General features: G+C 41.0%; 1 protein-coding gene across 1 annotated transcript; it reads left to right on the top strand.

Annotated features, from left to right (window-relative positions):
• Positions 1 to 1,855: 1,855 nt before the first annotated feature.
• On the top strand, positions 1,856 to 8,277 carry syncrip (synaptotagmin binding, cytoplasmic RNA interacting protein). The gene is made up of 10 exons (XM_008298108.1): positions 1,856 to 1,978; positions 2,649 to 2,808; positions 4,430 to 4,548; positions 4,707 to 4,928; positions 5,465 to 5,641; positions 5,921 to 6,056; positions 6,175 to 6,380; positions 6,575 to 6,724; positions 6,859 to 6,980; positions 7,079 to 8,277. Exons 1-10 carry the CDS (start codon positions 1,976 to 1,978, stop codon positions 7,686 to 7,688), a joined length of 1,905 nt encoding a protein of 634 aa, XP_008296330.1. The 5' UTR covers positions 1,856 to 1,975; the 3' UTR covers positions 7,689 to 8,277.
• The last annotated feature ends 4,672 nt before the right edge of the window (positions 8,278 to 12,949 follow it).

Here is a 12,949-nt window from a genome sequence, read left to right on the forward strand (position 1 = left end):
CGCAACGCCGGGGTAAAAATACACAGTCACAGAATGCAAAGGGGCAAAACGAGGGCAGTTGGGTAATTGTGCTTAATAGAAGTTGACGTCGTTGGATATAATGTCTGTTTTATGTCCATCAAGTTTTGTGAAGGTTGACAATTTGGCATGATTTATTTTAAAAAATGACTGTAATGTAAATCCCAATTAAAATATTCATATCTGTATCTGAAATCTATCAAATAAATAACCTTTCTTAAGCATACAGCTGTCAAAATTGAAAAATGAAATTGAAAATATAATGAACTGCACTGCCACTGCACTATTAAAATGCAATTAATTCCATTGAGATTTATGCCATTTATTTTATTACTTGGAGAATTCATATTGTGTTGCTGTTTTGTGGCATATGTCATCGTTGTAGACAGTTTTACACTTTTACAGGCAATAAGGATGTATTATAGTCTGTCTAATGCAGAATAAACAAACAAGGTTTGCATTAAATGTAGTATTTATTATTATTATTATTATTATTATTATTATTATTATTATTATTATTATTATTTTTNTATTTATTATTATTATTATTATTATTATTATTATTATTATTATTATTATTATTATTATTATTATTATTATTATTGCTCCCAAAAAGTAGTTTACACAAGCAAAATGCTGCAATATTGTTGGCAATGTAATGGATAGAAGGTACAAATTCACTGAGGACAATCATTTGTTCAGAGTCTAATTTGAGATCAGATTGATAGTTTTACAGAGTTCGAAGAAAAGTGGCAAAAATTTGGTGCACAGGAAGGAGCAGGAGAGACCAGATAACATCAAGACTTATCCTTGGAGACAAAGAATTATTGTTAAAAAGAGGGACACATAATGCAGCCAAATATGACAACTGTGGGGAGGAAGAGACACCAGAGTGTGTCGTGCCGCAGAAGTATTAGGCAGAAAGAAGACGGCTGATCCAAAAAGGATAAAAGTAAAACTTCATTTATTAATGTTTGAAGAAACAACTCAAGAAGTGAGCGCTGTCAATATCAGTTTCAGTATCGTGGAAAAACAAAGTTGATCAAAAGAATATAAAAGTTTTTTGTTTTTTTAATGATTTGTTTAAATGAATGTTTCAGGACTGCCCTTGTAGGTTTCTGCAACAGCGCCACCTAACGATTGGATGTTTGCTAAAGTGTATGACTTTTCGTTTAAAAGATTTATTTTACCCAAAAACACTACTTCCTGTCCAAGTGTTTATAATTTTGAAGGTTTGTTCCACCAAAATATTTATTTCTAAAACATTGGTTTAGGTTCTAAAGGTTTATTCCACGCAAAACACCTTACTGTCTATGTACATACTAGTTCTAAAGTTTTATTTCAGTCAAGTATTTGGCTACTTTCTACAGTTTATAATTATTAAACTTTCCATATTACTACTTTCTGTCCAAGTACTTGCAGTTGTATAGGTTTACCCCACCCAGATAACACTTTCAAATCAAGAAGTTATTGTTCTAAAGGTTTATTCCACCTAAAATATTACGTTCTGTCCAAGTGCTGACAGTTTTAAAGATCTATTATTCCTGAAACTGTGCATTGTTCATTAAGTAAACATAAAGTCATCATGTTATGTGGCCCAAAAGAGGGTTTGTGGAAAAAGTGCTGCCTCCTTTGCTGTAGACACAAGCCACTGAATATGATGGATTCTGATCTATTTCCACACCAGTTGGGGGCGTTTACACACCAGTTTGTTGTTTATCAACCGCCATTAAACCTCCAACAAGGCAAAGAAGAAAGCGGGAGCGGCCCGTGCTGAGCAGGTGAAGAAACCCCGCGCATGTCGGAGAGAAGCAGAGCTCGCGACGTTACGTAGACGCCATTTTGTTTCACCGGGAGTAAAGAAACCAACCTGAAAAGCACCGGCGTGAATATTTTCCCTCATTTGGATCACCTTCATCACGGCGGATCAGCATCGTGCACCCAAGTTTAGATTCGCATGGTATGTACGCGACGGGGTACCGGGAAAAGACACGTGTTGTTGTTGACACAGCGCTCCGGCGTTGGATGCGTTGCACACCGGCCACTGTTAGCATCATAGCAGCTCGTTTACATGGCTAGCCGGCATTTTGAAAACGGGCCCGCTTTGATTGACGGCCGGTTGAAGAGAGGCGATAATGTGACAAATGTAAATCGCCTTTGGAGGAACCCCACGTGTCGCGAAGGTTCTGTATCTGATAGTTGTTGTGTTGATGTTAGCCTCCTTCAGTTTGCACCTCCATGCGCGCGGCGAAGAGTGGGGCCTGGGATCTGCACGAGCCAGCGATGCTAGTTAACATGAGCTTACAGAGGCGTGGTGGATGTGCATGGAAAGCTGCTGTCCGAAGCCAGAGATTATTTATTTATTGTTGAGTATAGTGGCAGGACAGCGTGGCCCGGCTCTATCAGCGAGTATCAGGCTGTAAATGTGTCCAGTCGCGCCATCCAGGTGCTGTTTCAGTTTCATAATTGCGTGCAGCGACCACAGCAGCCACTCAGACAGCGTTACAGTTTGCAAACCCGTGTCCAGTCTTGAACGATGGCGCCAAACCGCACACTTAATCTGTTGTCCCAGTTCATCCAGCAGCTGCAGTCGTGCCTTTCGTAATTCTGCTCTAATCTCATGTGCACAGATGTCTGGAGACATGGCCACAGATCATGTAAACGGGAACGGTACGGAGGAACCAATGGACACTACAGCTGCGGTGACCCACTCGGAACATTTCCAGGCTTTACTGGAAGCTGGTTTACCTCAGAAAGTTGCTGAGAAACTCGATGAACTTTATGTAGCAGGTAAGCAAACGTTTCATACCTGGCTGTGCTCTGCCAGTGTCTTAAACCTTTAACAGCTTTGACATCACCACACTGTAGAAACACATGGCAGGTCAGAGATACTGAATATTCACCTGTTATATCTCTCAGGTATACCTTAGTATGGTTAGGAATGCTCACTTTTTGTTGTTTTGATTTCTTGCATGACTGCTAGCTTTTGTTTTCTGATACGTCAATATTGGTAACAGATCCTAATGAAAGGCTAAATGGCTTTAACAGTTCCAAGCGTTTCCATGCTTTATAAACCTAATAAGTCTTATTCCTCTTTGTCATAGAGTATCAGTGCTGTCCATAAACGGTTGAAAACACCATGATTGAGCTGCACTGTTGTTCTTTTATTATCGTGAACAGCAACTATAGCTTGTTTGGGCTTAAGCAACGTGTGCTGTTCTGCTGCAGTAATTACTGAACACGTGCTTCAACTTTTAATTACGACAACACCTGTAGAGGACTTATGTGTTGTTTCAGGGAGTTTTGATGCCTGTTTATGAATTACGTTACATATGTGAGATGTCAAGATCTACATTTTGTGGAAAAATCAGTGTGTTTGGCGATCAGACAGAGCAGAGGGGCCAGAGAGTGCTGCAAAGTGGACTAACACATTGATAGTTATGATGTTTACGTGGCTTTGGTTGACAACAAGAGAAATATAAAGTATCGTCAGACTTATTTTTTTATTATCGAGTGCTTAAAATAATGATGCCAGGAAATGTAATGCCACACACTAATTGGTTCCTCTGCGGTATAATCGGCGAGTAACTGAAAAGTAATTTAAGTAATCGTGTCAGCAGCAGACAGACGGGAGAGAGAGCAGAGCAGAGGAGAGGAGTTTCTTTACCACTTGAGTTTCTGCCCACCGCTTCTGTTACCGATTCTACCATGAGTTACCAGCAATAAAACTACTATTTAGATTAATCCACGAGGCAAAACTGCTTTTCAGACGCTTTTAAAATGAGTCCTGTCATCTTTATATGTTGCTGTCTAAAAGTACATTCTTGTGACATCAGTTGGTGAAATCAGATCTCAGACGGCAAACGGTCACATTGTAAAGAAACTGGATTGAATGGATGAAAGAATGGGTGTAGCTGTAAAAGCTTGAAGGAAGGTACATTTAAGCCAGTAGGCAGAAACAATAGAGCAGCTGTGTGGCCACAGCAGTTGAACCGTTCTGTCAGAGGACGAGCAGAAGGAGCTACAAAGATGTTATCCAGTGCATTGTTAATGACTGGTAATTGAAAGGGTGTGGGTAAACAAGAGGAAAGATGCTTAGTTTGATTTCTTTAAGATGTCTGAGTATGTTTGATGTTCAAAAGTTACCGTTTGTTAATATTAAATATATCAATTGGATGAAGTGATTCGTAGCGTTTGTCTATTTCTGACTGTGAAGCATTAACGTACGTAGTAGTGAAACCTGTATATAATTGGGCTTTTGTACTTTCTGCTCTCATTATATTTTGTTCCTTCCCACACAGATCAATCATTATTAAGTCTCTGTTGCGCAACTGCTTCATTGCTGCATGAGTCACACACCCTCTGTACGCCACATTAACGATATAAATTTATGTTTTGCTGTGTTTTTCAGGACTGGTAGCACATAGCGACTTAGACGAAAGGGCAATTGAAGCTTTGAAAGAATTCAATGAGGAGGGAGCCCTGCAAGTGCTGGTCCAGTTCAAAGAGAGTGATCTGTCACATGTGCAAGTAAGTTCACTGATGTGGCAAAGGGGTCTTTGAAAGCTTTTTTGGCCAACTTGTATACCATCACTTTATAAATACTTTTTTAAAAATTTTTTTTACATTTGTGCCTCCATTAGAGTATGTAAATATCAACTTTACCAAGTTGTTCCTGTCTCTTCCAGAACAAAAGTGCCTTTCTCTGTGGGGTAATGAAGACTTACAGGCAGAGAGAGAAACAAGGGACTAAAGTTTCAGATTCCACTAAAGGACCAGATGAGGCTAAAATCAAAGAACTCTTGGACAGAACCGACTACACACTTGACGTAACAACAGGCCAGCGAAAGTATGGCGGGCCTCCACCTGAGTCGGTGTACTCAGGTACCCAACCCACTGTTGGAACAGAGGTATGCAGTATGATGTGTTAATATCAAAGTGTCAAGCAGGGAAGGGAATAGAAGTAGTATGTTCTCAAACAGGAAGAGTTACATATTTGAATTGGTTTCATTTTATGTTATTGCTTACAGAGAAAACAGGAATAATCTGTGTAAGGACTGAAGCCAAACTTATTTTTTGTTTTCGTTCTATGGCACTGCTTTCTGGGAATTTGAAAGTATTTTATACATCACTTCAAATGTTTAGGTTCCTTTGACTGGCCTTGTAAACAACTACAGATAGACAAACAACAATAGATTTATACCTGCACAAGCTGGGACAAATACTTTTTCTGAGTAACTTATTACTTGCATACATCTTGTCTGAACAATTTGTGTACAAGGAAAGATAAGTTAGATTTTCTTCACTGATTTTCAGCAGACATAAATTAGAAACCATGAAGGCATGATCATTGAATAAAAGCACATCATTGTGGATTTCTTTGTCTCAGTTTTTGTAGCATCTTTACACGGGACTTGCCTCTAAATACTCTTGTTTGTTCTTCTAGATATTTGTTGGGAAGATTCCCCGCGACTTGTTTGAAGATGAGCTGGTTCCTCTCTTTGAGAAGGCTGGGCCTATCTGGGACCTCAGGCTAATGATGGACCCGCTGAGTGGCCTGAACAGGGGATACGCCTTTGTTACATTCTGCACTAAAGAAGCGGCCCAGGAGGCGGTGAAGCTGGTAAGTCTGTCAGGAATTAAACATTTAGCAGAACAGTCGTCTCCTCAGGGGAACTGAAGTTGGAGCAAGAATCAGACCGACGCAGTAGTTTAGCTCAGCAGCCTGGTGACTTGTTGGTGCAAAACACAAGCTGCACTTTTTGACAGGCTTAAAATTTATTAAAATGAAGTTTCCTTCTTTGCTTTTGTTGGCAGGGTATTAGTTCTGCTCGAAGAAAGTGATTTTGGAGTGTCAGGTGTCATCATATTGACATTTTTTTTTATCCTATTGTTTCTGCAGTGTAATAATCACGAGATTCGCCCTGGCAAGCACATTGGGGTGTGTATATCTGTCGCCAACAACAGGCTATTCGTTGGCTCCATTCCCAAGAGTAAAACAAAGGAGCAGATTGTTGAAGAGTTTTCTAAAGTTACAGGTAAAATGTTGATTGAAGCGTCCTTTGCGCTGTACCAGTTACTTTACTCGTTCTGCTCCAAGGCACTTGAGCTTTATTACTTAACGTCACACAATTTGTTTTTTCTGTCTTCGTCCAGAGGGCCTCAGTGACGTCATACTGTACCATCAACCCGACGACAAAAAGAAGAACCGAGGTTTCTGCTTCCTGGAGTATGAAGACCACAAAACAGCTGCTCAGGCACGCCGCCGGCTAATGAGCGGCAAGGTGAAGGTTTGGGGCAACATAGTGACGGTGGAGTGGGCCGATCCCATTGAAGACCCTGACCCAGAAGTCATGGCCAAGGTGAGCCTCAGCGATAGAAGAACACAAAACACACCAAAAGAAGAACTCACACGATCTTAGATTGTGTGACGTGAAATATGCGATAACACAAATATGGATAACTTATCTGGAGCACTGGGGTTTCTTAGTCGTCATGCTAAGGATTACATTTTTGACCGATGTAAGATCTGACCATCTGTCTGTCCACGTTGCAGGTGAAGGTTTTATTTGTGAGAAACCTTGCAAATGGTGTTACAGAGGAAATCCTGGAGAAGTCCTTCAGTGAGTTTGGAAAGCTGGAGCGAGTTAAGAAGCTCAAGGACTATGCCTTCATTCACTTTGAGGAGAGGGATGGAGCAGTGAAGGTAACGATTCCTCTAATTCTGTGATGTAGAAATGTTTGTGACTTTTCAGTTTTTAGCTAAATAACGCATTGATTGTTGAACCAAAGATGTCAACAGAAATATGAACAGTTGTTGTCTCGCACTGGTTTTCTCAGGCGTTGGAAGAAATGAACGGAAAGGAGCTGGAAGGAGAGCCGATTGAGATAGTTTTCGCCAAGCCACCAGATCAGAAAAGGAAGGAACGAAAGGCCCAGAGACAAGCAGCCAAAACACAAATGTAAGGAAGTCTCATCAGGAGCGACTGCAATGTTTGTTTAAATTGTGCTCTTGATTTTGTTGCTCTGTTCTCATTTCATGCCTTCATTCTATCATCAGGTATGATGACTATTACTACTACCCTCCCCCTCCCCACATGCCTCCCCCTGTTAGAGGCCGGGGCAGAGGTGGCAACCGGGGCGGATACGCATACCCTCCTGACTACTACGGTTATGAGGACTACTATGACTACTACGGCTATGACTATCACAACTACCGTGGCGGCTACGACGACCCATATTATGGGTATGACGACTTCCAGGCCCCAGGCCGAGGGCGGGGCGGTAGCAGGGGCTCCCGGGGTGGAGCCTCACCGGCCAGAGGACGTGGCGGCGCCGGGGCACCCAGAGGCAGGGCCAACTTCTCCCAGCGTGGTGGGCCCGGACCAGGCCGCGGCGGGCGGGGCGCAAGAGGAGGCGTGCAGCCAAGAGGGCGAGGAGGGGTACGTGGTGCGCGGGGTGGCCGCGGTGGAAATGTAGGAGGAAAGCGCAAAGCTGATGGGTACAACCAGCCAGATTCCAAGCGTCGCCAGACCAATAATCAGAACTGGGGCTCTCAACCCATTGCTCAGCAACCGCTCCAAGGTGGTGATCATTCTGGTAACTATTCCGGTTACAAATCTGACAACCAGGAATTTTATCAGGATTCTTTTGGGCAACAGTGGAAGTAAACCAGTAGGGCTTTGATAACAAAATACGTGTTTATGGTTTTTGTTTTTGTCTTTTTATTTAGAGACTTGATCTGATTGGCCCTCAATCCCATACGGTTGCCTGCATTTTTTCCTCAAAATTGGTGACATCTGGCAAGATATCTTTTTGTACATATTTTAATAATCCGCTTGGACTCAAACCGTAGTCACACTCCCACCTGTTTCTGGCGAACTGGTTTTCTTTTTTTCCTTTTGTTTTTGTTTTTTTAAGATGGTCGTAAAAAGATTTTCCATAACAAAGTTTGAAAAAATTTTTAGATGCAATTCTGTGCTCGAGCTGTCTATTTGGCTATAGCTTTATGTATGTTTTTAGAAATTCTGGTTTCCATGTTTTAAGTAGCTAACAGCAACAAAGCATATGTCTCCTAAACATGTATTTAAAACAAATGAAAATACAATTTGTACTGTCACAAAGTAATGCGTGTCTTGTTATTGAAAAGAAAAAAAAGGACCATCGTAGTCCTATTTTTTGGCTTTACATTTTGGCTTGTATTCTTTGCTGTTTGTCTGCTTTAATAAACATACACGCACACGTGTACAAAACTTCAAATTGTGTTGCAAATTCATGTTTCGGCAAATTCTCTCTTCAAATTGCCTTCAAATTTAAGGCTCCTTGTGGAAGAAAATGGACTAAAGGTTTGCCAATGTTGGCCACATGCTACAGTGTCACCTTGCATGCCATCAAATTCCAAATCACCTACTTCTATAGTCGGCATCTCTCAAGTGCTCTGTATGTGTAGTGACATACTTCATCCTTATGAGTTCTTCTCATGTCCAAAAACATAAATGTTTCACAAATTGGTGTCCTAAATTCACTGTCAATGCAGCATCAAGAGTAAGCCCCACCCCCTACAAGTCTGTCATACAAGTCCCTTTTGTCACTAGTGGGGGGAGGGAATAAAAGCACAATTTGATTTATTTCAAAGTGAAGCTTTTCCTTGTCCCAGAAGGATCTACCTAGCTGTTGAAGGCCTGGATACTAATCTTGCATGTTTATCTGGAGGTTTGATATTGTGCTGTTGTGGGAGATAACTGCCATGCATGTCTTGCTTGTAGTTTATTTTTGTTTTGTTTTTTTTTGTTCCGTTTGCTTTTATTGATTATAATGGCTGCTCTTAACCCTCACCCCTCCCTCTCCCTCCTCTGCCCGTCTAAGCGTGTCCACGTTTCACCTGCCGCACCTCAGTTTTAAGTTTTCTGATCCGAGCCAGCTGATTCTCTTGCTTGTCGTCCTCTTTTAAGGCATTGACATGTGCATGTTGCGTCAGAGGGCGTGCAAGTCTGTGAGAATGCTTTGTCTTCTGATGTATGCAAATTCATGTGTTACACAGTTCTCCCTGTACAGTTAGTACTGAGCGTGAGTGTGTGAGCGCGAGGGAGAACAGTATATGTGTGTAGATGTAATACGATCCTGTTTTCCATTCTTCTAATTGCTTCCTTTTGTTACCTGACTAGCAGGGAAAAGGGGTCGAGGCCGGTCCTGATGTGTCGCTATGAAGACTGACCAGTGTATGGCGTTACACACTGCAGGCTGCCAGTGGATGGAATGGTAAGGTCAACTGACTCAGTGGTCCAATGGTGTTCCAGCCTTCTTTTTTAAGGAGCAGATCTCCTCAAACTGCCACGTTCGAAGATAATCACGAGAGCAAAACTTGTTTTTATTTCTGTTTTTTTTTTGTAAAGAGTTTAGAAGCCCCAGCCCCTCAACCCCACCCCCACCCCCCCAGATCTGCCATTTGAGACCTACTGAGTAGGAGTTCATGACGGACATCCCTCTGGAAAAGGCTTTGCACTTTTTTTTTTTTTTCTATTGTTAAAGTTTGGAGTGGTTTAGCAGAACTTGGATGTTTTAGTTTCTTTGAGTTCTTAAACTGCATCTTTAAGATGGACGAGACATGATAATCTATGATTATTTGAGGTAGCGTTGAGGTGTGATCACCCGCCGTTGAAGGTCGGGCATTCCAGGAATATGGTTCGTTAACTACCTCAGTTTTGCGGACTGGCCTGCTCTGTCCCATTTTGTACTTGAGGAAACTGAGGCAGGGTTCGACCCCCCCTCCCCTCCCCCTAAACCCCACCCTCACCCCCTTCCTTCCCCATCCCACCCCTCCACCTCAGAGGTATGCACAGGCAGCAACAACAGAGCACTTAAAGAATTATAGTTCTCATTTGAGAATTGACGTAGGCTGCAGCTACTGTAGGCATGTTAGCTGGTCGTCTGAAACGAGCCTGAACAAGCCTTGCTGTCTTTATGAATGAACTGAGCAGCCATGTAGTTGACGGACAGAACTTGTTTTCTAACTTTTTTTTTTTTTTTTTTTGTAAAATCTGAAATGCCTGGAAACCACAGTCATCCTTTGTCTTCCACGATTTTTTTTTTTTTTTTTTTTGTAAAATCTGAAATGCCTGGAAACCACAGTCATCCTTTGTCTTCCACGATGGGACAACTGTCTTAATTTGTTTTTCTTTGTATGCATCGGTGTAAGGATGTCTCGGGCCTTCTGCTCGGTACAAACCTCTGTTTGTGCACAGCATCAAAGGACCACTGACATCCAGTGACGCTGCCTTTGTTTAGGGTCTTTAAGCAGGTCTGGAAGGAAATGCATTTACTCCCAAGTCCTGAAAAGATTAAGAATCCAACTAAAGATGGCATCACAAGAGCATGATTATACGTTTCACATTGTATGTCACTGTAGACTGATTACCATGCCATATATGTGGTTGTGACAAATTTACCTGTAGAGTAAGCTGGTGTTAATTCATGTTCTTTCATTGTCGGTGTGCAAATGATACTGCAAATCAACATGTTGAGAATGTAAAGGAGCAAATCCATCTTCAACCAGTGTGATGTTGGAGGGAAATTAAGAATGAAGTGATGTACTTTGCATTTTGGCCGTGTTTTGTTTTAATGGGAGTGTAAAAATTGACCTCTGACGTGCAATCCTGCCTGAAACAAAAAAAGATCGCAAGAGAACAGCTACACCAATTATCACCTATGAAATATCAGATGAGCTCAAACGCTCTGAAAGTTTTTAGTGTTTTAATTGAAGTCTGGCAGTATTCTGTGTTTTATCTACAAATCCCATGAAAAGACCAAAAACAGCAACGCACCTCTGAGCACTTGGACTCTTCGTCCCTCTGCGGTCCTAAGCACCAAGCACGTTGCATAAAACATATATATAAAAACACTTTGTCATGTCATTTCCTTAAAAATGACACATAACTTTCTAAAATGACTTGACACTGTTTTTCCCCCCAAACAAACAGGAGTAACGCAACAGTAGTGCTTTGTTTGGGGACTATTTTTAGTGGCATCCACATGGTGCTGTAGTGGGATTGAGTATTTAATAGGATGTTTAGTGTTGGCTTCGGTCTAAACATGGGATTTGATAGTAACAAAAATCTAGAATATCACCAGACTTGTGTTGCGTCGGTGTTCCCTCAGCGTTCCAGCGGTTAGTTTCCAGCCGCCGCACATGAAGAAAACAGCTTCAAATCCTCCACTTACAGGAGCAGGTAATGAGAAGCAACCACGAGATGTTTATTATTTCTCACCATTAAAAGTAAAAGTTCATATTCCCCTTTCGACTTGGGTTTTAAAGGCATTCTGGGAAACGTAGGAGTAAAGCAGGGCACCAGGTCGTCACTGCTAGAATGCGTCGTACATCACACGCTGTTTCATAGTCAAGCGATGCTGGATTTCTCCTTTCAGCTCTTTCAAACAACACGACATTTAAACTTCATTAGTGCGTTGTAGTCTTTCTGCCTTTTTGTGACGTTTGCCATAAAACACGGTGTCTTGAATCTCGACTCATGTTTAGCATTCTTCCAGTTCAGAGAGGATTGTGCAGCTTGTTCTTCCTCTTTCTACCTGGTTTGTGAAAAAAAGAGCCAGATTAGTATTTTTTTCATACTAGCATTGACTCTGTTGGATTTCCAATTTTAAGGGTCAAGAATGAATTTCTTTTTTTTTTTTTTTTTGCTAACAAGTGTGTTTGCAGTCTTGCAAATAAAATGTTTTATACTGTACAGTGAGGTGAGTTAAACCTATTTTTCTAATAAAGTTATTGACTTTGACCTTGGCTGTGTTTTTCATTGGTGTGGACAGCATCACTTCTCATGTGTTTGCATATGTTGAATCCTGGATGTGGGGGCTATGAAGCATATTTTAATTAACTTGCCTGCTCAAATAATCCAGTTATATGACAGATATAGCATGCAGCAGTTATGTGGTTACTTTATCAACAGGTTTTCTGCAGTTGAATTATATGCGGGTTGTTGTATTTCAAATGAATCAATGCTGGGGTGCTGCTATAGCTCACCTGGTTGAGCTGGCGACCCACGTAAAGGGTCTATAGTCCCCAATGCGAAGTTCATGAGTTCAAATCCCACTCATTGCCCTTTTCCACAGGTCCTTCTCCCCCACTTTCCTGTCTCTCTGTCAACTGCACTCTCAAATAAAGGCCAAAAAAATAACTTAACAGAAACTGTGATCTGAAGTCTTTGGTCAAAGTAAAAATGCCAGAAAATATAACTTAAAAAAAAGAATCAATGCCTCCACTGACACCCTTAGATCTGCATGATTTTTTGTGTGCAATAAATGTGTTATATTTAGTGAAGCCATTCAATATTTTAGCTTCATGCTATAAACATATAGAATAGAATCTGTATTGTCATTGTAATACGTGTGTAATGCATCCAACGAAATTAAAAAGTGCCAAACCAACAGTGACACATTCATGTCAAAAAAAGACTATAAAAACTGTAAAAGAGTAATTAAAAAATAAATATATATCTAAATAAATAGTAATGTCAGACATGCAAGCACACACACATACATCCATCTTCTAATTGGATGAATGTGTGTGCTTGCATGACTGAAATGATTATTTTGCCTATATTCAAAAATAGTTTCAACATAGAAGGAATCGTGGCTACAACACGAGCCTGGTGTGAACATAGAAATAAAATTTTTTTTTGTTTTTATTTGTGGTAACCTGTTCTGACTAACTACTGTTCCCACATGCTGATATGACCCTTAAAAGTTGACCCAGAATGCACTTTTTTTTGCAAGTTTTCTGTCCTTTGCAGTAAACTGGGGCAGTTTTTCTCATGAAACTGTGACAGATGTCGTCATATTGATGCTCAGAGTTGGTTTATACAAAATATTGTGCTGAACAGACACAATTTAGCTTCAGATTGTGACACCTGGAGTGGATGAG

This window comes from Stegastes partitus, unplaced genomic scaffold, assembly GCF_000690725.1.
Source record: "Stegastes partitus isolate 25-593 unplaced genomic scaffold, Stegastes_partitus-1.0.2 Scaffold1282, whole genome shotgun sequence".
Classification (NCBI taxonomy): domain Eukaryota; kingdom Metazoa; phylum Chordata; class Actinopteri; family Pomacentridae; genus Stegastes; species Stegastes partitus.

What these genes read in the sequence shown, in the direction of transcription:
- syncrip (XM_008298108.1), top strand. An exon ending in GTGATCTGTCACATGTGCAA is followed by an intron (nt 4,549 to 4,706) that starts GTAAGTTCACTG and finishes TGTCTCTTCCAG; the next exon opens with AACAAAAGTGCCTTTCTCTG. An exon ending in CCCAGGAGGCGGTGAAGCTG is followed by an intron (nt 5,642 to 5,920) that starts GTAAGTCTGTCA and finishes TTGTTTCTGCAG; the next exon opens with TGTAATAATCACGAGATTCG.